At 41.7% G+C, this 23,413-nt stretch overlaps 1 protein-coding gene across 1 annotated transcript; it reads left to right on the forward strand.

Moving 5' to 3' along the window:
* Positions 1–2,603: 2,603 nt before the first annotated feature.
* On the forward strand, positions 2,604–23,287 carry DAD1 (defender against cell death 1). The gene is made up of 3 exons (XM_027570033.1): positions 2,604–2,900; positions 12,240–12,414; positions 23,056–23,287. Exons 1-2 carry the CDS (start codon positions 2,690–2,692, stop codon positions 12,368–12,370), a joined length of 342 nt encoding a protein of 113 aa, XP_027425834.1. The 5' UTR covers positions 2,604–2,689; the 3' UTR covers positions 12,371–12,414; positions 23,056–23,287.
* The last annotated feature ends 126 nt before the right edge of the window (positions 23,288–23,413 follow it).

A 23,413-nucleotide genomic window follows, 5' to 3' on the forward strand; every position in this document is an offset into this window, starting at 1 on the left:
CTATTTTTTTTTAAAGATTTTATTTACTGACAGAGAGAGCACAGAGGGAGCAGCAGGCAGAGGGAGAGGGAGAAGCAGGCTCCCCACTGAGCAAGGAGCCTGATGCGGCACTCGATCCCAGGACCTTGGGATCATGACCTGAGCTGAAGGCAGCTGCTTAACTGAGTCACCCAGGCATCCCTAGTATTTTTTTTTTTTTTTTTTTTTTGATTCATGAATTGGGCATTTCATCTTGCAAATAGAGAACTCTGGGGATTTTACAAAATGGAGGGTTTTTATAGAAAGAGGGCAGGGCAAGAAAGTTATTAGCCAAAGGAAAGGATCGTTTAGACCACTTTTCCACAGTGGCGAAAGCAAGAGGTCTTATCTTCCTTAGGGGTATGGAGAGGGCCCATGTGGAAGACTCACTGGTGCTGACTGAAAAATTCTTAACTGACTGGTTAAGACTACATTTCCGGGAGAGGCTGAAACTGCAATTAGATTATGTATTAAGCCCTTGTTTGGGGACTCAGCCTAAGGCACCATTTTGGGCCTGTGCTTTTCTTTTTAACACAACATTCCAGCAATCCTGGTATTGTTATTTCTATTTCATAGAAAAGGAAAATGAGGTTGCATGACTAACCCTAGAACCTGCACTCTTATCCATTATTCTGGATGTGAATTTTCACACATATTCTGATTTAAACTACTGAAATAAATTAGGATTAGCAATTTCCTATTGACAGATCAAAAATATTTCAGTGATTATAGAATCATAAACTGAACACAAAACAAAATCTTTTCTTGCTGTTTTAAGTAGTCCAGAAAAGCTTTAGTTTATTATATTGGTGTTTGACTTTGCAGGTCTCAGAAAAGGATGCACTCAGTAAGTGAATTTGATATTTTTCATCTCTTCTGCTTTCCCCCTTTGGGAATTCCTGTGGAGATGCTAATGATGATAGCTGACATGGATCAAAGACAGACAAAACATAAGGGAGAAACTGCCGAAAGGAACCTGGCTGATGGAACAGAAACCCCCTGAGGAATACACTCCTGAATGATTAAAAAGCATCAGCCTAGACTTTAAAGTTTGAAGTTGAATGCTGGTGAGGAAGCTACCCTCCTACTTGCTGATGAAACAGGGAGAAAGGTTCAACTTGTCAAGCTTCCTGCCTTATTATATTGAAATAGGAACCAGCCTGGTTATTCACTCCCCCCCCCCTTTTCTTCTCAGCACCATAAGAGAGTTTAGGCTGAGCTTAAGTTCATATAGCAGCGCAAATCTCTGTGGGTGTGAAAATGAATCTCTTTTCAAATAGATTGTAAAGCTTTCTGAAGACGTGAGTTATTTCTCTTCTTTCTCAAACCTAAGCAAGGTTTTGCCCACCACTGCTAATCAGTACGTTTGTTGACACTGATGTAGTTTCCAGTTTAACAAATAAAAAGTGAAAATGAAGGACCCTTGTCTTCACATGGTGCTTTCGGAATTTTGATTGAGTACCTAGGATAGCTCAAAGTTGTTAATAAGCTTAAAAAGTACCTGGTTACGTGGGACCTCCAACTGAGAGATGACAGAAGTAGGGCAGGAAGGTCAGATTAATGTGAAACTAAAAGGGCAGTGAAAGCCAGAAATTAAAGTGGATCTTTTTTAAAAAAGTTAAAACGCTAAATATAAGCAGGTAATTCCATTTGTTAAAACACAAAACCACAAACCTTCAGTTTCCTCTGCAAAATGAGTTGGAGAGGTAGGGTTTGAACCAGGCAATGCCCTTATGGGCCTTCCAGCGCCGATACCTGGGATATTACACCGGGGTCAGGATGCCAGTTTGTTGAGTAGAAGGTGGCTGAACTTGATCATTTACTATTTGCATGTTAATCGACTGTTTTCTCTCAGTCCCCGCCCCAACACTGGCCCTTTTAAGACTATGATTTCCCAGACGGTACCTACAATTTAGCACAACGTCCCGAGGAGGCGCCCAATAAATGTTTGCTGAATTAATGAATACCTGTGGACTTAAGTTCTACCGCGCTTATTCGGTAGCGCCCCGGGGGTCAGATCCCAAGTCCAATTCAGGGCCAGGTAGAGGTCAGGCTCCCTCCCTCCGTCCGTTCCCCACTTCCCTCCCCCCATAACCAAGTCTGAACTGGTGCCTGCATAGTGATTAGCTGCGGTGGTCTCCCTGCCGGAGAACCTGCTCTAACGATCTGGGACAGGCATCTGCCCTTAACAGAGCTACGGCTGCGTCGGAACCGAACCCCGAGAGCGCCAGGCATTGCCTCACAGCAGATCCAAACAGTTAATCTTTGAAGACGCGGGTGGACCAAAGAAAGCCGGAACCCTCGGATAGCTACGCTGTCCTTTGTAAAACCTGTCCCCCTCTTCCTCCCACAGTATCTCGTTGCTAGAGCAACTGTGGACGTCACCAACCTGACAGCGGAAGTAGGACAAAAAGAGTACACGTCTTCAACCCTGGGACAGATCCATTGCGCAGGCGCTTTAGTCTTCTCGGGCCGTAGCGCTCGTCTGTAGATGTACTCTGCGTCTGCGCATTAGTTGTTTCGCGCCCTGGCCTGCGTATACGCCTGCGCAAAGGCCAAATCGGGTGGGAGCTGGGCTACAGCGGTGCGCAGGCGCCAAGGCTACATCCGGCCTGGTCGTTATTTCGCCAGGAGTTTGGGGATCGCAGGCCGCAGGACCGATTGTGTAGTCATGTCGGCGTCCGTAGTGTCGGTCATCTCGCGGTTCTTGGAAGAGTACTTGAGCTCCACTCCTCAGCGTCTGAAGTTGCTTGACGCGTACCTCCTGTACATACTGCTGACCGGGGCGCTGCAATTCGGTTATTGTCTCCTCGTGGGGACCTTCCCCTTCAACTCTTTTCTCTCGGGCTTCATCTCTTGTGTGGGGAGCTTCATCCTAGCGGGTAATGATTCTATACGTAATCGCAGTATAACAATGTGTTTTCTTTGGTGCGCTGCTTTTATTCCCACAGCACTATCTTTTATATCAGATCACCGCCTCGTGAAGTTATGAGGAGCCTGCATTGCCCTCTTTTGTGAGTGGGGAAATTGAGGCTCAGAAAGGTTGCCACAAGTCTAATACCAAACAGCCGCCTAGGAGATGGAATTCTGGAGAAACCCCCTTCATACTGCTGCTCAACTTGGTGATCCACTTCACTTCATATTGGTCCAGGAAAACTCCATTTTAACTTTCACTTAGCTTTAACATACCTTTAAAGTTGGTAGACCTTTAAAATGGGAAACCCAACTCTGAAGCATCTCTGTCACCTCGGCCTAATCACTGCTAACGGCTAGTGAAACGGTTCAGTGAACAGTGTGAGAAATATATAGGTGGTTTGCTTGTTGAATCAACCTTTACTTGACTTTGGCTTTTAGCTGCCCTTACTTGTTTCTTTTTTTTTTAAGATTTTATTTATTTATTTGCCACAGAGAGAGAGCCAAGCAGGGGAGTGGCAGGCAGAGGGAGAGGGAAAAGCAGGCTCCCTGCTGAGCTGGATGTGGGGTTTGATCCCAGGACCCTAGGATCATGACCTGAGCTGAAGGCAGATGCTGAACTGACTGAGCCACCCAGGCAACCCTCCTACTCATTTCTTGTGGATGAAGCTGTTACTTCATTGTCCTGAACTCACATAGCTCTATTTTAGCAGTATTATTCCGAATCCCAGCATTTGATACCTTGTAGACTGCCATATTTAACAAGAGCTTACTGTCCCATAAATTTTTTCCAAAATCTGAACTTTCTGGTCCAGTAGGAACTCAAGTGAATGCTAAGTTCAGGCCTGGCCCATGAGAGTTAGCCAGTCCACTTTATAGGTGGCCACAAGATGGGCTTGTCCAGTCAGTGGTATTGCCTTCTCTCAGACCTTGAGAACATGCCAGAACTCATTTTTTTTTTCCAGTGTGATTGTTACCAGTCAGACCATCAATTGTATTTTGAGTCTAATACAAGATACTAGCTTTGGGGGTGCATCAGGTTTATGTTTCTTGTCCTCAGTGAGTTTACAGTCTAGTTGGGGCACAGACAAAATACAGCATTAGAATCATTTATAGTGCTTCTCTCCTTATAGATGTATGGAATTCTTTTTACACAAACGCTGGTTCAGACTCATACCAGGGTTACTCTACCTTCTCTTTCAGAACTTAAAATAAGCCTAAGGACTTAATGACATGTGCACTAGCCTGGTCTGGAGTTGTAGAGTTAATAGCCTGTTAACTGGATATTTCATTATGATCTTTGAGTTTTGTCCTAGATGACCAAGACTCGGTTCTCTGTGGCAGCATCCTGGCTATCAGGAGTTCAGATGTTACCACCGTCATATACACCAGATAAGCTACCCTTTTTGTTCCAGTTTCCTGACCTCCTACCCTGCCCCCCCACATCTCCACTGCTCCCTCCACCCCCCCAATCTGGACTATTGGTGACTAAGAATTTTATTATCCAGACTGGAGAAGGAATTTTGAGAACCTCTGGTGACTTTTGTTTGATGATTTTGTCTTCCAGGTCTGCGAGAGTAGGAATGGGGTGGGGCCTAAGTTGATTGAAAAGAAAATTTCTTGCTGAAGTCACCCTGGCTTCATAAGCCTCTTAAGGTTAAGAATGCCTCCTCAGGGCTACATGAAAGAGTGTGATTTACTGAAGAGTGGGTATAGACTACAGTTGTAGATTATTAGTGTGATAAAACCAGAAGATTTTTTTGAACAGAGAATTTTTTCTTATGCCAAGTCCTGCTTTTGAGCCTCTTGTAGCTAAAGATGAGTTGGCAGACTCCCTTTCCTCCTCCCCAGTCTTTGAAGAGAATGTCTAGTGAAAGGGCACAATAATAGTGGAGTCAGTATGGGGGACTGATTTCCAAAGCTGTTAGATAACAGGTAATTGGGTCAGAGAAATGAAAGTCGCTTCAGGAGAAGGAAGGATTCATGACGATTCATAGTTACCGTGAAAAGGTATCATTTGCATTTCTTTCGACAGCATTGCCCTTAACTAGATCCTAACTTTTGTGCCATTTGTTAGCCTAGATCCTCAACAGGAGATGTTTTAATGGGAAATTTGAAATTTGGAGTTTATCCTTCGTTGTGATTATCGGGAAGGGAAGACTTGTACCTATTTACTGTGCTGGGTTTCTCATTTTCTGGGGTTTGTTTCCTGTTGGAAGAGAAGGGAGGAGGCCTGTTTAGCTGGAGAATGGGAATTGTAGGCGATAACGATGAAGGTTTAGGTAGTGCTGGATGCTAGAGCTTTGACAGGGCCAGGCCAAGGATTTTATTCTGTAGGTAATAGGAAAGCATCTAAGGATTTTTATTTTATTTTTAAATTTAATTTTATTTACTTTTAAAAGTTTATTTATTTAGTTAAGCAATCTCTACACCCAACGTGGGGCTCGAACTCACAACCCTGAGACCAAAAGTTGCATGCTCTTTGGACTGAGCCAGCCATGCGCCTACCCCACCCACCTTTTTTTTTTTTTTTAATTTGAGTAAGGGAGAGACTTAGAATTGTGTTAGCCGACACTAGATGAATTGGAGGGAAAAGTTATTTAGTTTGGTTTCCTGATTTCTTTTTGGCAGTCTATTTTCTTCCATTCCTTCTGCATGTGTTAATTAAGCATATGCTCTTTGAAAAATGATCAGTATATTTTTAACCAATATAGAATGCTATCACACTTTTTTAAAGATTTTATTTATTTATTTATTTGAGAGAGCAAGAATGAGAGGGAGAGAGAGCAGATGAGAGGGGGGAGGGTCAGAGGGAGAAGCAGACTCCCCGCCGAGCAGGGAGCCCGATGCGGGACTCGATCCCGGGACTTCAGGATCATGACCTGAGCCGAAGGCAGTCGCTTAACCAACTGAGCCACCCAGGCGCCCTGCTATCATACTTTTAAAAAAACCTGGTGTTAGGGCGCCTGGGTGGTTCAGTTGGTTAAGCGACTGCCTTCGGCTCAGGTCATGATCCTGAAGTCCCGGGATCGAGTCCCGCATCGGGCTCCCTGCTCGGCGGGGAGTCTGCTTCTCCCTCTGACCCTCTTCCCTCTCGTGCTTTCTATCTCTCATTCTCTCGCTCTCTCAAACAAATAAATAAAATCTTTAAAAAAATAAAAATAAAAAAATAAAAAAACCTGGTGTTATTTGGTCTCAGTGGAAATGATCTGTTTGCTTCTATTCCCTTATGGCTGGGAGACTTACCCATGGTTTTTTTTTTTTTTTTTTTTTTTTTAAGATTTTTTATTTATTTATTCATGAGAGACAGAGAGGCAGAGGGAGAAGCAGGCTCCCAAGGAGCAGGGAGCCCGATGTGGGACTCGATCCCAGGACTCCGGGATCGTGACCTGAGCCGAAGGCAGACGCTCAACCATCTGAGCCACCCAGGCGCCCTACCCATGGTTTTAAGAAGGAGCCAGAGATAGAAAATTGCCATTGAGAAATCTTTTTTTTTTGGATCAACAGTGTAAAGTATAGTAAGCTTTGAAAGACAAATTTCAGATTTCCTTAGCAGCTGACTGTTTATCTTATGGTTAGATATCTCTAGCTGAGGACATCTGTCCCTTTGTTAGAGTATCATTCCCATGTTGGCAGCCCTTCTAGTTTCCTTTTTTGCCTAAGTGAAATCCCTTTCTGCTCATTCAGAGTGCTATTTAGGAGCGGTAAGTGGAAAACATGGAAGACTTTTTAAAATAAGTCTTTGGTCTTGAAATCAGTTAAGTCATTTTTACAACTTTCATCTATTTTATTCTCTATGAAACAATTTTGGATTTTTAAAAAAGATTATTTATTTGAGAGAGAGAGCATGTGTGCTTGAGGGGAGGGGAGGGGAGGGGCAGAGGGAGAGAGAGAATCTCGAGCAGACTCCCTGTTGAGCAGGGAGCCAGATGTGGGGCTGGATCTTACCATCCTGAAATCATGACCTGAGCTGAAATAGAGAGTTGGATGCTTAATCAACTGAGCCACCCAGGCTTTTTGGATTTCAAAAAAAAAAGTTTTGTTTCTTCCAGTTTACAAATCCAAAAGCAGTTTGATTTTGAAAGGCAAGGACACCTAGTCCAGAGTATTTTCTATCTCATGGGAGCTATTGGGCCATGTGGGCTGGGGTCCAGCATTTCTTTGGGGCATTATCTGTCAGATTTGTGGGCCCTAGTATTATCTACCATAATTGCTCTCCAAGAGATTGGAGGTTTACTAACCTTGTGCCTGAGAGTCCTGTTTCTAAATCTTTCATTTCTAAATCTTTCATAGCTGTTGCTAGCTCTCCATCCTCAGTGACTCGGGCTCTCAGTACCTTTTATCTAGACCACTGTAATCTTCCCCACTAGTCTCCCAGGCTTGATTTGACTTGCAAATGTGATCATGCCATTCCCCGTGGAAATACCATTCTTGTGTTTCCCAGTGAAAAGTTAAAAATCTTTTTTGTGGCACCAGGCTCTTTCATGATCTGGTCCCATCCATATATCCAGCTTCATCTCTTACCTGGGCTTCCTCTGTACTTTATACCCCCGCATTACTGAGTTACTTGGTATTCTCTGAAGATGCTGTGATGTCTCAAGCTATTTTACCTTAGCTTGACTGCTTGGGAAATTCCTTCACTTCTTAGACAGCTCAGCTCAAGTGCTGCTTCCCTTTGGAACCCTTCCCTGACTCTTCCAGCAGATTTGGGCCTTTTTTTCTGTATTTCTATTTCACCTGTCTGTGGGGGGAGAAGGAGGTATGGAGGAAGGGTGGAAGAGAGGGAAGTGATATTGTGCTGTATTTGTTTGTGTCTCTCTCTTCTGGAAGGTGAGCCCCTTGAGGATAGGGGCTGTCTTTTCATCTCTGCATCAACACTGCTTAACACGGTATATGTTAAATTGTGAGTGCACCTATAATAAGTAAAGGAATACTAAGCAATTATGTGCCAGATTCTCTGCCAAGGTACTGAGGATGAGCTGTGAGACACCCAGACATGGTCTCTGCTGTCCCTGAGTTTATAACCTAGTGGACATACAGACAGATAATTGGATATAGTGCTGTGATGGAGAAGTCTTGGTGAAAATAGGAACACAATGGGCACTCAGCTTTGCCCAGTGGTCCTATAATACTTCCCTAATATGTTTGCTTTTCCAAAATATGCATCATAACTTCTCTCTTACTTTTCCGTATTTCCTGTTTTCCTTTGTTCTCAGTTGATGATCTGTTTTATTTATTTTTACTAAAAAGGTAGACAGGAATCCTTTCATCTGCCCAGCGAGGGATCATAGCAGCTCATCTGCACCTGTACCCCTTACTCGTTGACTGACTTCCCATGATAATGGTCGATGTGTCCCTTTCCTGTCCAATGCCAACTCCTTCACTTGGGCAGAGAGCCGATGTTTTCTTGCTCCCTCAGGGACTGTCAACCTCTGCAATCATCTTTCCGTTCTGCATTATTAATATCTCTCTGCTGGATCATTCCCATCATATAAGCATGCTCTGATATTGTCCAAATAAAAAAATGTTTATTTGGCCTGAGATATCCCTCTGGCTACCATTCTGTTTCTTCCCAATCATCAGAGAATGCCATAAAAGAATAGTCTAGTCGCTCTTTTTGCTTTCTCACTTTCCATTCATTCCTCACCCCACTGTTGTGGTGGTCTATCTTCACTACTGTGGCTAAACTACTCTTGCCATCTTGCCAAATCTAATGGCCATCTCCCTCACCTTGCCTAAATGCACAGTGGCATTTAGCATTTAATATAGTTGGTTGCTGTCTTCTGTGTGAAGGACTTTCTTCTTGAGGCTTTTATAGCACTACACTCTCCTGGGTGTTCCTTCTCACCTCATTGGTTTTTCCTTCCTACTCTTTGTGCTACGTGCTTCTCAGTCTGAGGACATGGTGCTTGACTCCTTCTGTTCTCTAATTCCTTTCCATAGATGAATTTAAGTAATGTCTATATAACTACAGTTTACCACATTTATGCTTTTAGTTCTGACCCATTCCCTGCATTCCAAGTTAGTAAATCCAGTTGCCCACTTGACAACTTCACTTGATGTCTGATATGAAACTCCAGATTGAGGGGCACCTGGGTGGCTCAGTCGTTGAGTGTCTACCTTTGGCTCAGGTCATGGTCCCAGGGTCCTGGGATTGAGCCCCGCATTGGGTTCCCTGCTCAGCAGGAGGCCTGCTTCTCCCTCTCTCACTCCCCCTGCTTGTGTTGACTGTCTCACTGTGTCTCTGTCAAATAAATAAAAAACCTTTAAAAAAAAAAAAAGAAACTCCAAGTTGAACCTTTTCGCCCAGCCATCTGCCTCTTTACCAGTCAGTACGTTGGTTGAAGCCAAAACTTTAGGAGGTTGCCTTGATCCCTTATTTCTGTTATTTCCCACATCCATTTCATCAGCAAGCCCTGTCTTCTCCAGAATATAGCCTGTATCTCTTCACTTCTGTGCATTTTTACTACCATTACCTGACTCTTCAGCTCCTATGTAGTTCCTCTTCCTGCTTAACTCCATAAACCACTCTCTGCTGCAGTTCTAGCAACCTTAACAATTATAAATCAGATTATTTTACTCATCTGCTCAAAACTCTGAATTGCTCTGCTGCACTTAGAACTACATCCAGACTCTTTCCTGAAGTTTAACAGGTTTTGGCCCTTGTCTCCCTCTTGCCCTTAATCACTGTAGTGTAGTTAGTCTGACCTGTTAAACCTAGAACGGTGCCAAGATTATTCTTGGTACCTGGAATGCTCTGCCCCCAGATCTTTGCATGGTTGGCTCCTATCTTTCAAATTTTGGTCTTAAGTAGCACCTCTTAGAGAGATCTCCTGCGACTACCAAATAAAAATATCTTCCCAGTCACTACTTACTACCTTTTATTTTCTTCATAGCCCATATCACTACGTGGTATTTCCTTGTTTATTTGCTTGCTTATATGTTTCTCTCTACTAAAGTGTAAGTTTCTTGGGAGCCAGACTCTTGTTCTGTGCCATGTTCCCAGCACCTGGGACAATGCATGGCACTTAATAGATGTTCATTAAATATATTGCTGGATGAATGAACATTTAAGGAGATAGATTAAATTAGAACTGCTTAAATGAAGCAAGCTCCCTTAGGAGGTAGTAAATTTCTTTCCATCTTTGGAAGTGTTTAGGGAGAGAATGAAGGATCATTTGTGGAGGAGCTTTTCAACAGACTTTCTTTGCCATTTTTGTATCCCTTTGCATCTGAGGGATAGGACACCCCTGTCAGTAACACAGGCTCTGGAAGGTTTGTAATTCTCCACCTGGGGAAGGCTTGTCAGATTCTGGACGCGGTGAGTATACTTTGGAAAACTTCCCAGGTGATCATGCAGCCTCCCCCAGTATGCCCACCCCCACCTCCTCTTGGGCGTTATGAATCAAAATGGGTGTTGGTCTTTATAACTTGAAGGTCTTTTCCATCTCCATAGGGCTCTTTTATTCTTATGTTATTAAAATAAGCTGGGTGACTGTGACCACGGTAACCATACACATCAGTTCATTACCTTATTCACCCTCATGGGGAGCTTCTCTTTTGTCCCTCATATTTCCTGAAACACTACTCTGTCTCTACCCTCCATCTCAATAGCCACTGTTAATAGTTTGGTGTCTCTTTCTCCAAATTTTTCCTAGGTTTCAACTAAAAGAAATGAGAAAATAATGATAGCTATTTTTTTCTTAAGAGAAATATGGAATGGAATAATTTTTTGGCTTTTTTTTTTCACTAATATATCTTGGATATTTTTACTGTCAGCATGTAGAGATTTATCTCTTTTTTTTGAATAATTGTATGGGATTTCATTGCATGTCTAGTGTAATTTATTGAAATAATCCCCTTGATGACATTTGGACTGTTTTCACTTTTTTTTTCAACTTTATGAACATGCTGTTAGAAATTCTTTGTTCTGTAAGATAAATTCCTTATTCAAAAAGTAAAAACATTTTAAATATTAATGGATATTGCCAGCTCTCCCAAATGGATGAACCAGGCTGTACTCCACAGCAGGATTTTAATTGGTTGCCCTTGCTTCAGTCAATGTCCTTCATATTTTGAAGGGTCCAGGTGCTTGAAAAGATCAGTGGTGTTTCCACAGTGTTTACATGCTTAAGCGTAATGAAAACTGTTGCCGTGGTGATGGCCTCTGGAGAGCTAGTCTGGTAGTTTTCTGATCTTTGGGTTAGATGTCAGTTCAGTTTTCTTTCTTGATTGGTGATGGAATGGATGCTAGCCTGAAGCGAATTTGGGTTTTCTTAAGTAGCGTAATTATTTAACACAGGCATAAAGATATTTTGGGAACGTGTACCCTTGGAGCTTCCTTTTCTTGTCAGATGGTAACCGTGGCTAATGTATCAGGTTGGCATCTTCAAGGATGTAGAATATGGCAGGAGAAAGTTCTCTGTCAAGGTTATATAGTTTAGGTCTCTTGCATTTTTTGAGAGGAGCAGCTGCTAGAACTTTAAGATCACGGCTTATAATTATGAGGTCCTCATAGATTAGCATCTTTTATTTTATACTGTGTGCTATCCAATATTATACACATTTTATTAAGAAAATAATTCACAGTTTTACAACACTGTGTCATTCAGCCCAGCTTTGTTACTTTGCTCTTGCCTCACCTGCATCCCAATTGAGGTATAATTATAAACCTAAATTGGGAGATGAGAGTTCTGAAGATATTTTGGTTATATGTATCTTTTTCTGAGTAAGCTTTTGGTTTTTAGCTTGAGAGGTCATATTTTTTTCTTTTAACTTTAACAAGAGCATAAAACATAAGTGTATAATCATGAATTCCTAAATTTGCCTATCTAGCCAGCACACAGAGCAAGCTACAGAACGTTCCCAGCACCCTAGAGACCTCCTCCTTGTACTTTTCTAGTCATTCCTCCTCCCGTGAAAGATAAAAACCACTATCCTGGCCTATATTCCATAGATTGGTTGGCCTCGTGTTAAGCTTTATATAAATGGAATCATACAGCATGTTTTTTTGTGTCTGAGTTGTGTTGTTTAACATTATATTTGTGGAATGCATCCATATTGTGAAGTTCGTTTTTACTGCTAAATAGTATTTTATTGTGTGCATATGCCATAATTTACCCATTTTACTGTTGAAAGACATTTAGAATGTTTCTAGTTTGGGGCTATCATGGGTATCAGTCCTTTGGATGCACTTATGTATCATTTCTGTTAGAATTATTGGGACATAAGGTATGGGTGTGTTCATTAGCAGTCATATTTGGTTTATATTTCTTGATAATCGTTTTCATGTTTTGCTTCTTGTGCAGTTTGCCTCAGGATACAGATCAACCCACAGAACAAAGCGGATTTCCAAGGCATCTCCCCAGAGCGAGCCTTTGCTGATTTTCTCTTTGCCAGCACCATCCTGCACCTTGTTGTAATGAACTTCGTTGGCTGAATTATTCCCATTTATTTAATTGGGGAGTAGGAAACTAGAAGAATGTAAGTACTGATCATATCCCTTGTCCCATAATGTTGATTTTGGGAATAGAAATTGAGTGTGGCTGGTTTTGATTATGGTTACCAAGGTTCCCATATTGCTGATAAGACACTTGCAGAATTTTCTATAAGAATGCAAAGTATGCATTAATATCATCATGATTCATCAGTGCTGCCTCTGTTGGTCATTGCCTTCCCTTTTCACTGTTTTGCAAATCATTAAGATAACAGAAAATAAGTTTGCCTCTAGCTAATACATTAATTTCTACATCAATAACTCCATGAAAACAACTAAGATCTTGGAAGAGACATAAATTGTAGCTTCTGCCTGTAGATTTGCTCTGTAATTTTTTTTCTGATTTTGATCTCAGATAACTTTAAATGCGGGGCCATTGTCCCCCCTAGTACCTAGTCTAGTGCTTGTACCTGGTAGGTATCCAGTATATGCTGAATGAATGACTATGGCCATTTACTAATAATTTGTGTGCTGAAGTGGAGATAAATGGAGATATTGGATTAGCTTGGGAGAAGACTTTAAAATCTATGATGAGATGTCATTTGGTTCATTTGCCATTTTCCCTTTATTCACAGTAGAGCTCCTTATTTTCTAAATAAACTTACGTAGAATCTCAGTACATAAAACAGCAATGGTGCCGGAGTTGTTCTGATTGACAGAGTTGAGAAGCCCTCTCTGCTTGGTCTCTCTTTCAGGGGTGATATGCCCTTCCCTGTATCCCTCCCTTCCAAGCAGAATCCTAAATCTCTAAGAAGTACATGAGTGTTTTCAAAACTGTATGTCGATGCTGTTATTTTGTATATGAGAAAACGGGGGCCTTCCGTGGCCACACAGCTAAGTGGTTTCAAAGTAGTGCCTTAGCCAGTGGTGTTCTTGGCCTAGTGCTCATGCAGTAGCCCACCTAGCTTACTGATGAATGAATGTGCTCTTTTCTGTGCCTTTCCACTACAAAATTTAGTGTTGTTGCTGTTGGGTGGCAGACAAAAAAAGAACTTAGGAAATGTTATCTTTTTTGGGGGAAGAATTTCCCTTAATGGACCTCTTTCTGTCACTACTTAGAAATTTATCATTTTTGTACTAATCAGCAATATAATGCATGAATTAGCAACCATGTACAAAGTGTATGCAATAATGTGACAAGGGCTGTACATCAGTTTTGGCATAAATGAATCTGTTAACTGACAATGTTCTATGAATTCTTTCCATTATTGATAATAGCCTCAAAAACAGTTCTGTTAATTCAGGTAGGGTTTCATTTTTGGTAGTGGTAAGTTGACAGAAATGGTTTATTTCAGCGAAAAAGTTTGAGAAGTACTTCTTTCTACTATTCTTTAATTTTTTTAAATTTATTTATTTGACAGGGAGAGCACAAGCAGGGGGAGCAGCAGAGGGAGAGGGAGAAGCAGGCTGCCCACTGTTCAGGGAACCCAGTATGGGGCTTGATCCCAGGACTCTGGGATCATGACCTGAGCTGAAAGCAGACGCTTAACCGACTGAGCCACCCAGGTGTCCCTCTTTCTACCTTCTGAGTTGGTGTAAATATTGAGAACTCACTTGGAAACTGTTTTAAAAGTGTTTTGGCACACTATACATAGAGCTGAGTTATATACAATTTAGCTCTTTGGACACCTGGTCAGGACTTGAGTTGTCCCCTGTCCCTCCCCTTACCACACCTTCTTTGTGCCAGTCGGTGCCTTATTACCGGGATAGTAGGAGAGAAGGTATATAAACACAGTAGTTAAAATTCAGCACAGTTATGGGGTGCCTGGGTGGCTCAGTCATTAAGCGTCTGCCTTAGGCTCAGGTCATGATCCCAGGGTCCTGGGATCGAGTCCCGCATCGGGCTCCCTGCTTAGCGGGAACCCTGCTTCTCCCTCTCCCACTCCCCCTGCTTGTGTTCCTGCTCTCGCTGTCTCTGTCTCTGTCAAATAAATAAATAATAAAAAAAAAATTCACAGTTAAAGCCACACCAAAGATCCGAACACAGTGCTGTGGGAATCCAGAGAAGGGAGCTATGTGCCATTTGGGAGCGGAAGCAGCAAAGTATCTGAGAATGGTAACTTCTTGACCAAAGCTAGAAAACCAAACCACTGATGTTGTCCTTACACTTGGTAAACCTCATGAATCACTCATGGGTTCTCTGATAGTAACCGTGCTGGAAAGGTCCTGAGTCTTCTGACTGCCTTACTTTAGACTACTAAAATTATTTTTTCTAGATGAGTCATGTGTATGCTTAGGAAGGGAACAGAGCAAACAATTCAAGGATGTTCTGTAGGCTCAGGGAGATACCAAATCATGGAAAATGATTTCCTAGGGCTGTCGTGATTGGTGGAGGACTCTGCTGCTTAGTATTTCAAAATTATGACAAAAACAGACAAAAAGGCAGGCTCGGCAGGAACTGCATACTGCAGACCATATTAACAACTATGGCCACCTGTTCAGCTGGGAATTATGGGCCCAAGGTACGGCAAAATCCTCCAATGACAGATTACAGTGTTAAATCATTCTATAGACCGTGTGCTCATTGAAAAATCCTCTTCTCTGGGACACTGCCCAAAAGGTTTTTCACAGAGATCTTTCATTTGACATAGGTTATACTGTCCTGCTTTTAATTTTTAAACATACATCTATTTGCCCTTCTTATGTGCTTCTAACTCAGCTCTATGTATAGTATGCCAAAACACTTTTAAAATAGTTTCCAAGTGAGTTCTCAATATTTATACCAACTTAGAAGGTAGAACAAAACAGATTGAACATTCTCCATATCTGCCAAGTACATTGAGGGTTGGGTGTAAAAAGAATAAACATCTATGATGTACTGCTCTTGCATGAATTGGGGGATGACATTTATAACCAGCAGCTACTCTGAAAAAGGCAGATCAAAAGAAAATGGCATTGAGTTAAAAATATACATTTATTCAAGGAGAAGTAAATAAATTAACAGATAGTGGGAGCTCACCATGGGTCCGGCTTTAAATGCTTCTTGTTCTGTGTCTTTATTTTCAAAATAACCTCATGAGGATAGGTTTGCTAATTCCATTTATAGGTAAGAAATCCAGTCTGACTTCAGAAAAATTTTTTTATACCCTATTTTTGCTTAAGTTAGTTTACTATAAAGTATTTGACAGTTGCAGTGTTGAAATGTGTTTAAAAAGTTAGTTATCACTATTCTCCCCTTATTTTCCTTCTTTGCTCTTATTATGATAGTTTAAAAAATATGGAAAAGTACAGAGAATAATGTAACCAACCGCTAGGAGGAATTAAGATTTTGAACAGATTAGGGGCTCCTGGGTGGCTCAGTTGGTTAAGCTCAGGGTCCTGGGATCAAGCCCTGCCTCAGGCTCCCCGCTCAGCGGGAAGTCTGCTTCTCCCTTTCCCTTTGCCCCTCCTTCCTGCTCCTGCTTGCACTTTCTCTCTCTCTCCCCCAAATAAATAAATCTTAAAAAAAAAAAAGAAAATATTTTGAACACATTAGACATTGTAGATTGAGCTAAAGTTCCCTTTGAATCCTCTCTAAGTCCCCTTTCCTTCCTTCTGCTGTAAGACCTGAGCTTCATGACAGTTTCTTTCAGCCAGGACTAATGTGAAACCTAGGTCTGTTAACATAGCTTTTTCCAACCTTCAGCCTTTGTGGTCTCTTGAAAACATCCTATGGTAAAAGAGCCACTCAGTTGGCAGCACTGGTTTATATAGGTGGCTGTCCCAGGGGCCAAGAATCAACTCATATTTATTTTTTTATTTTTGTTTTTATTTTTTAAATGATAACTTACTTTGAGATCACTTTATTTTTAAGCCATCTCCACACCCAACATGGGGCTCGAACTCATGACCCTGGGATCAGGAGTTGAATGTTCTACCCACTGAGCCAGCCAGGTGCCCCACTCATGGTATTTTTTTAGATTATCATAAAAATAAAAATGCTCCTCGTGAACTTCGGAGTTGTCTTGATGACGTACATGGTCGCTGGATCTGAGGGAGAGTGAACCAGGCAGAAAGGGACAAGCCTGAGCTTGGAAATATGCTCAGCCTAGAGGGAGGTTGTTTGCCAAATGCTCCAATGCTCGTGTTAAAATTTTGTTAGTGTTGCTTTGTTTTTATAATGGAGGCCATTCTCCCGCAGATCTTTAAAAAGTCATAGTGTTTAATCCTGGCTGGAACAAGGGCACTGACAGGGCTGGGCCGAACAGAACTCTGACAAGCAGTGCTATTTACAAACAATTGCTGTTGACTTTTCGAATTTATCAGTAAAGTACAATAATCCCCTCTTATCTGTGGGGGAAACATTCCAAGACCCCCAGTGGATGTAGTACTGAACCCTGCAATACTAGTGTTTTTCATATATACATATATGACCTATGATAAAGTTCAGTTTGTCGGGCGCAGGAAGAGATTAACAACAGTAACTACCAACAAAATAGAACAATTGTAATAATATACTGGAATTAAAGTTTTGTGAATGTGTGATCAGAATCTCTTACTGTCCTGTGTCCACCCGTCTTGTGATGATGTGAGATGAGAAAATGCCTACATGATGAGATAAAGCGAGGGGAATGATGGAGGCACTGTGACCTAGCGTTTGGCTACGTTGACCCGACAGTATGTCAGAAGGTGGGTCATCTGCTTCTCCTGTGATTGACTGCAGTAACTTTAACTATGAATACGAGGGTACTAGTGTGTAGTGTCCTAGAAAATTACCTCTGGAAGGGAATCTAAGTATTATTCTTTAGGCTCTCCTGCCATCTAGTGGGGTTGTACATTTCAAATGCTGAGAATGTACTACAAAGCAAAAGGAAAGAGTTGTGAGGGGAAACCACTGATAGCTTTGTGATAAAATCTAGTTTCTTTCTAGTCACATGAGGGCAGCAGAGGTCCAAGTGGGCTTAGATGCTGGGTGGGGGTTGCTTTACATTCTGACCAGAGGTGGGCAGTGTGGAGTTAAGGCACAAAAGGTGATGCAATCCTAAAGTGGTTTAGGGATTTTGTTACCCAGGGAAGACCTCAAGTGCATGGAGACCCACAGATTTTCCCTTTTTTCTTTTTCTTATCTTGTCAGTTTGAGAGCTCCTTTTTTAAGTTCATTCTAGGCCCGTTTTTGCTCCCAGCAGGACCTCCGCTGGTAGTAATCTTTAATTTTTTGTTTCGGGGGAGCTGTTTAGTTTTTATTCCACTTTCTCTTTGACATTTCATCTTATATTGAATTAGATCTAGCCACCAAGTAAGTTCCCAGAAAGGGAACTATTTTAAGTTTGAGGAACGTATTTTGAGCTAAGCACATAGTATGATCTTTTTTTTCCCAACCCCCTTTTCCTCCAGTTGGAGAGGGAGATGAATTCTTTAGCCATTATTCTTAAAACCCTGAATCTGCTTATTTTATTTACTAAAAAGCCACTAATTAATGGCTCATTAGTGATTGAGCTCTATTTTGTATTTGGTCTGTTTAAAGCTACCCATAAAAAAAAATATATCAAGTATTGTTGTGTTTATGAAGTTCATTGCTGCCCTAATTCCTTGCGTTATTTCTCCGTCCTTGCAGCTTGGATGATTCCTTCTCCGTGTCATCCCTGCCCCCAAGTTGTATAGGATTCTCTTCTGGGGCCCACTGTGTATACCCCGAATGGTGCACTTACCCAATAGTTATGAAACTGTTCATTTGCTTTCCTGTCTCTCCCACTGAACTCTTGAATTCCCTGAAGGCGTAGCACAGGGCTGACAGTCACTGTGCATGTTTGTTGAATGAGTGTATGAATAAATAATTTCAACTCTAAGAAAATGCTATAAAAATACCTAAATCATTAGTTATATGGATGCTAAGACATGGGAAATGCTGTGGAAGAAAGAAGCCAAGGAAAAAATTCATATGAAGGGCTATAGGGTGGGGTGTAAGCATGAGACCAGAAGTTGGAGGACCTGCATTGTAGACTTTGCTCTGTTAACTAGTTGATTGGACTTAGAAGCTTGTTTCTGAGGCCCAGTCTCCCTGGGAAACGAGGGAATTGGCCTGGATATTCATCAGTCTCTTACAGCTGCTACAGCCTGTGATTATTAGAATTCATGATAGTTCTCATTGTATTTCAGGAGATTCGTGCCATTTGTGTGGATCATCAGTTGAACTGCTTTTTTTTTTCATCAGTTGTTGCTTTTTATCCATATTACCAGATTTCCATCATCCGTTCACAGGAGGTGGAAAGTCAGTGTGGCTGTATATAACAAAATGCACAATATGTAAGACCTTTTACAAAATTAGATAACATTTATAAAATGTTTTATAGTTATCACATTACTAGGCTTGTGAGACTCACATACACTCCTGGAAACGTTAACTCATGTGATCCTCGTGGTCCACTGTATAATGGAGGTAGTTGAATAGTAGTATTCCCATTTTACACATGAGGTGATTAACCCTTGGTGAAGGGGTGCCTGGGTGGTGCAGTCGGTTAAGTGTCAACTCTTGGTTTCGGCTCAGGTCCTGATCTCCGGGTTGTGGGATTGAGCCCCGCTTTGGGTTCCACGCTCAGTGTGGAGTAGGTTAAAGTTTCTCTCTCCCTCTCCTTCTGCCCTTCCCTGCCTTGCTTGCGTGCTCTCTCTCTCTAAAATAAATAAATAAATCTTAAAAAACCCCACAAAACCTTGGTGAAATTTACATTTATTTGTTTAAAGATTTTATTTGTTTATTTGACAGAGAGAGAGTGTACAAGCAGGGGGAGCGGGAGTGGGAGAGGGAGAAGCAGGTTCCCTGCTGATTAGGGAGCCCAGTGTGGGGCTCGATCCCAGGACCCTGGGATCATGACCTGAGCCGAAGGCAGATGCTTAACCCACTGAGCCACCCAGGTGCCCCTGAAATTTATATTTTTAAAAAAGTAAAAGTAAAATCTATACCCAACGTGAGGCTCAAACTCATGACCCCAGGGTCAAGAGTCCCATGCTTCACCGACTGAGCCAGACAGGCTTCCCAGCCCTAGTGAAATTTAGATTAACTTGTCCAGGCTTTAGAGCTAATAAGTGACCGAGTGGGAACTTGATAACAGACATTTTGACTCTAAACTTTTATATTCCTTCTCCTTTATTACGTTCAGAGACTTATGGATGATGAATATCTACATCTTTTTGTTAAAAGGTTTTCGTTAAAAATATTAAACTTATCTTTTCTCAATGGGAAAAACTTAGGAGAGATGATAAGAAAAGATGAAGGTAGGCTGTCTAAAATGTTTCTGTGGGGCACCTGGCTGGCTCAGTTGGAAGAGTGTGCAGCTCTTGATCTCAGGGTCATGAATTCGAGCCCCACATTAGGTATAGAGATTACATACATACATACATTCGTAAATTAAAAAAAAAAAGGTGTGTCTGCAAAGTCGGTCATCTTGGGTTCAGAAGACATGCAAGAGAATGCAGATCAGGAGACCTGACTTTATCCAGAGAGGATGATGTTAGGCTCAGTGCTCTCCAGTAGAACTCTGCAATGTGGAAGTGTTCTGAGTCTGCACCATCCAGTATGGTAGCTACTAGTCACGTGGTTTTGTTTGTTTTGTTTATAAAAAGATTTTATTTTTAAGTAATCTCTACATTCAGCATGGGGCTTGAATTTACAACCCTAAGATCAAGAGTTGCGTGCTCAAAAAAAAAAAAAGTCAAGTACTCTACCAATTGAGGCACTGAATTTTTAATTTTATTAAATTTTAACTAAGTTTAAATAGCCACGTATGGCTGGTGGCTTCTGTGTTAGGCAGCACAGCTTTGGACAGATCTGTTAAACTATCAGGTTATCGCTTCCTCATCTATAAAAAGAGAGGATCAGCCCAGTTCATCTGAAAAGCTCCTGCCATCTTTAGAAACACATGATTTGTGCCTTCTGAAATTGTGATTCAGATTGAGCTTGGAACCTAGAATTTCTTTTTTTTTTTTTTTTAAAGATTTTATTTATTTATTTGACAGAGACGGTGAGAGCAGGAACACAAGCAGGGGGTGTGGGGGAGGGAGAAGCAGGCTTCCCGCTGAGCAGGGAGCCCGATGTGGGACTCGATCCCAGGACCCTGGGATCATGACCTGAGCTGAAGGCAGACGCTTAACGACTGAGCCACCCAGGTGCCCGGAACCTAGAATTTCTGCAGAATGGTCTTGATTCACATTTTCTCTAATTTTATCGTTAATTGGGTGACCAGGATATCCAGGATGAAACGGATTTGAAGGAAAATCAGTATTTGAGTGTATCCGCCCAGTGCTGGTGTCTGAATAGAGACATTGCTGGAGAATACAGATCCCAAATAGAAATGACCCTGCCTGGGGGCGCCTGGGTGACTCAGTCGTTAAGTGTCTGCCTTCGGCTCAGGTCATGATCCCAGGGTCCTGGGATCGAGTCCCACATCGGGCTCCCCGCTCAGCGGAAGGCCTGCTTCTCCCTCTTCCACTCCGCCTGCTTGTGTTCCTGCTCTCGCTGTGTCTCTCTCTGTCAAAAAAAAAAAAAAAAAAAAAAAAATGACCCTGCCTGGCATTATCTTTTGTATCTATACAGAGAATAATTATTTTTAACTTTGTGTTGTGCCTGACTTTCTTTTAATATGATTAGAACAGACTGATCAGATGGCATGGTCTTTTCTGCATGGGTGAAATAGACTGACGAAGTCATGTGAACTTTTCTCAGTAGGTTCTTCCATTTTGCATGTCTCGATCTCATGGGAAGCAGTTTTATTAGTTACCTGAAATTTTTATCCCCTGGTTAGCAGTTGAAGCATTCTTCTGAGCTGTTGAATAGTCCAATTTTGTTGAGTTAACATTGCAAAGAATCCTAGATCCTCTGCTTTTAGAATAGAATCTGGTAAATGTACTTTTGTCTCAAAAGAAGGGAGCACATCTTTGTTAAGTAGAATTTTCTGAAAACCACCATCAAAGAGACTTAATCTCATGAGTCATTTTTGCCTTCTAAATGGATCAGCCCCAGTATCTTAGATTTGTTTAACTGTTTTAATACCAGAGAAGCTCAAAACTTGACTTTTGTACTAAACTAGGATTTCTTTTATAATTCTGTGTCAAGGCTCCTCACTGAAATCACCCTATGCTCTAGTCTGCTCTCACCTTGGCCATTAGAACTGATGCATTCATAGTTCATAGTCTGTAGCCAGAGAGTTTGCTTTAAGAGATTTGATGGAGTAGGGCTCCTGGCTGGCTCAGTCCATGATCTCTGGGTTGAGTTTGAGCTGAGCCCCATGTTGGGTGTAGAGATTACTTAATTAAAAAAACAACAACAACACAATCTTAAAAAATTTTGATGGAGTGAATAGGTGAGTTTTAATAGATCTGTTTGTTCTTAGTTGGCACTGTGAATGCTTTTTGTTCCCTGTTTTTTGCTCTTCTTTTTCTCACAATTCTACTGATGTAGGAATGTTTCTACAGTTTTATATCATGTCTCTAAGTACCATTGTTGGTGAAATAAAAGCACTCTGGCTAGAAGCCTAATAAGATCTTTCCTTTAAGCTCTGATGCTAGAATCTCCAGGTCACCAGAACCAGTACACAAATAAGGTGGTGCCTTGTAACCTGCCAGGGTAGCCCACCTCTTCTGAAAGGTAGTGTTTTCCAGTCTTTTTCAAGTCATGACACCCAGAGAAGATTGCAGTATTTTAATGGCACACTGCAGGAAAAATGGCTGCTGATGGCTAGAAATACTGGAGCCCCTAAGGCTAAGGGTCACTTTCTGGCCGCACCCATCTTGGCAGGGTACTAGGCGGGCAGCTCTTGTGGAGGGACTGAAAAGGAAGCCTGAGTTTGCTGGGGAGGGCTCTGTCTCACACTGTACAGATCGCAATCTTGTGCGGCCTGCAGCAACGTGGCTGCTTCTCCTGGAGTTATCCTCCACCTTCTTGCCAAAAATAACCTATCGTTCAATTAAAATGAAATTATTTCTTCTATTTTGGTCCTTCGTTAAATCCGAGATTGGTAATTTTTCTCTACTTTTTTTCTCTTGAATTCTTCCTTTTACCCCCTATTCTCCAACTGAAATTTAGTGCTTTGTATGCTTTCTCCATCCAGAAAAGCCCTTTAGGCTAAGTTGCAACACCCTCACCTCCCAAGAGTTTGTGAGCTGGAGAGGTCAGAGTGACTTGTAGAAAGTCGTGCACCTTATTTATTTATTTATTTATTTTGGAAGATTTTATGTATTTATTTGACAGAGACACAGCGAGAGAAGGAACACAAGCAGAGGGGGTGGGAGAGGGAGAAGCAGGCTTCCCGCCGAGCAGGGAACCCGATCCCAGGACCCTGGGATCATGACCTGAGCCCAAGGCAGCTGCTTAACGACTGAGCCACCCAGGTGCCCCAGTCGTGCACCTTATTAACTGCAGAGCTGGAGTTAGAACCCACGCCTACAACTCCTAGTAAGTTTTGCCTTGGTGTGCTTGGGATTCAGATTGGAACATTCATTTTTATGGATACGTTTTTAAAGTGTTCTGTGAAAAATATTTGCTTTAATCTGGTTGTTCTAGCTGGCTTAAATACTGTTTGGAATTTGGGAACCCCATAATTATCTTTGTGGGTTCAGAATTTAGATTGAAGGATTTGGGGCCCTGTCTTGTAGTATCGTTTAAGACATTTTTCAAAAACCTTGAGTGTCTCTCTTACCTTTCTGCTTCTTTCTTTTAGGTTCACTTTTTGATTCCTTCTGGATGAGAGCCTTTGAGATGGCAACTTGGACACTTGGATTTTCTTCAGATTTATAGTTACCGATTCTGATTTGGAATGTAGGTGGAGAGCCCAGAGAAGCTCCCTTGTTTCTGTGTTAGAGCAGCTTTGTAATGAGCATTTATTACTGTGACCTCTGCTCCCATTAAGTGTAACCTCTTTGCCTTCCAAATTAAAATACTCCATGACACTCCTTCCTGTGCCTCTGGCTCTTTTTTTTTTTTTTTAATTTCTTTATTGGTATTAAAATCCTTCTTTCCCTTCGGTCCTCCGCAAAGCTCTTTAGGAGCTGATAACTTGCAACTGTGAATCTACTTCC

The sequence above is a fragment of the Zalophus californianus genome, chromosome 6 (genome assembly GCF_009762305.2).
Source record: "Zalophus californianus isolate mZalCal1 chromosome 6, mZalCal1.pri.v2, whole genome shotgun sequence".
NCBI lineage: Eukaryota > Metazoa > Chordata > Mammalia > Carnivora > Otariidae > Zalophus > Zalophus californianus.

Coding starts and splice junctions, on each gene's coding strand:
- DAD1 (XM_027570033.1), top strand. CDS start 2,690: ATGTCGGCGTCCGTAGTGTCGGTCATCTCGCGGTTCTTGGAAGAGTAC. Junction 2,901..12,239: donor GGGGAGCTTCATCCTAGCGG/GTAATGATTCTA, acceptor CTTCTTGTGCAG/TTTGCCTCAGGATACAGATC.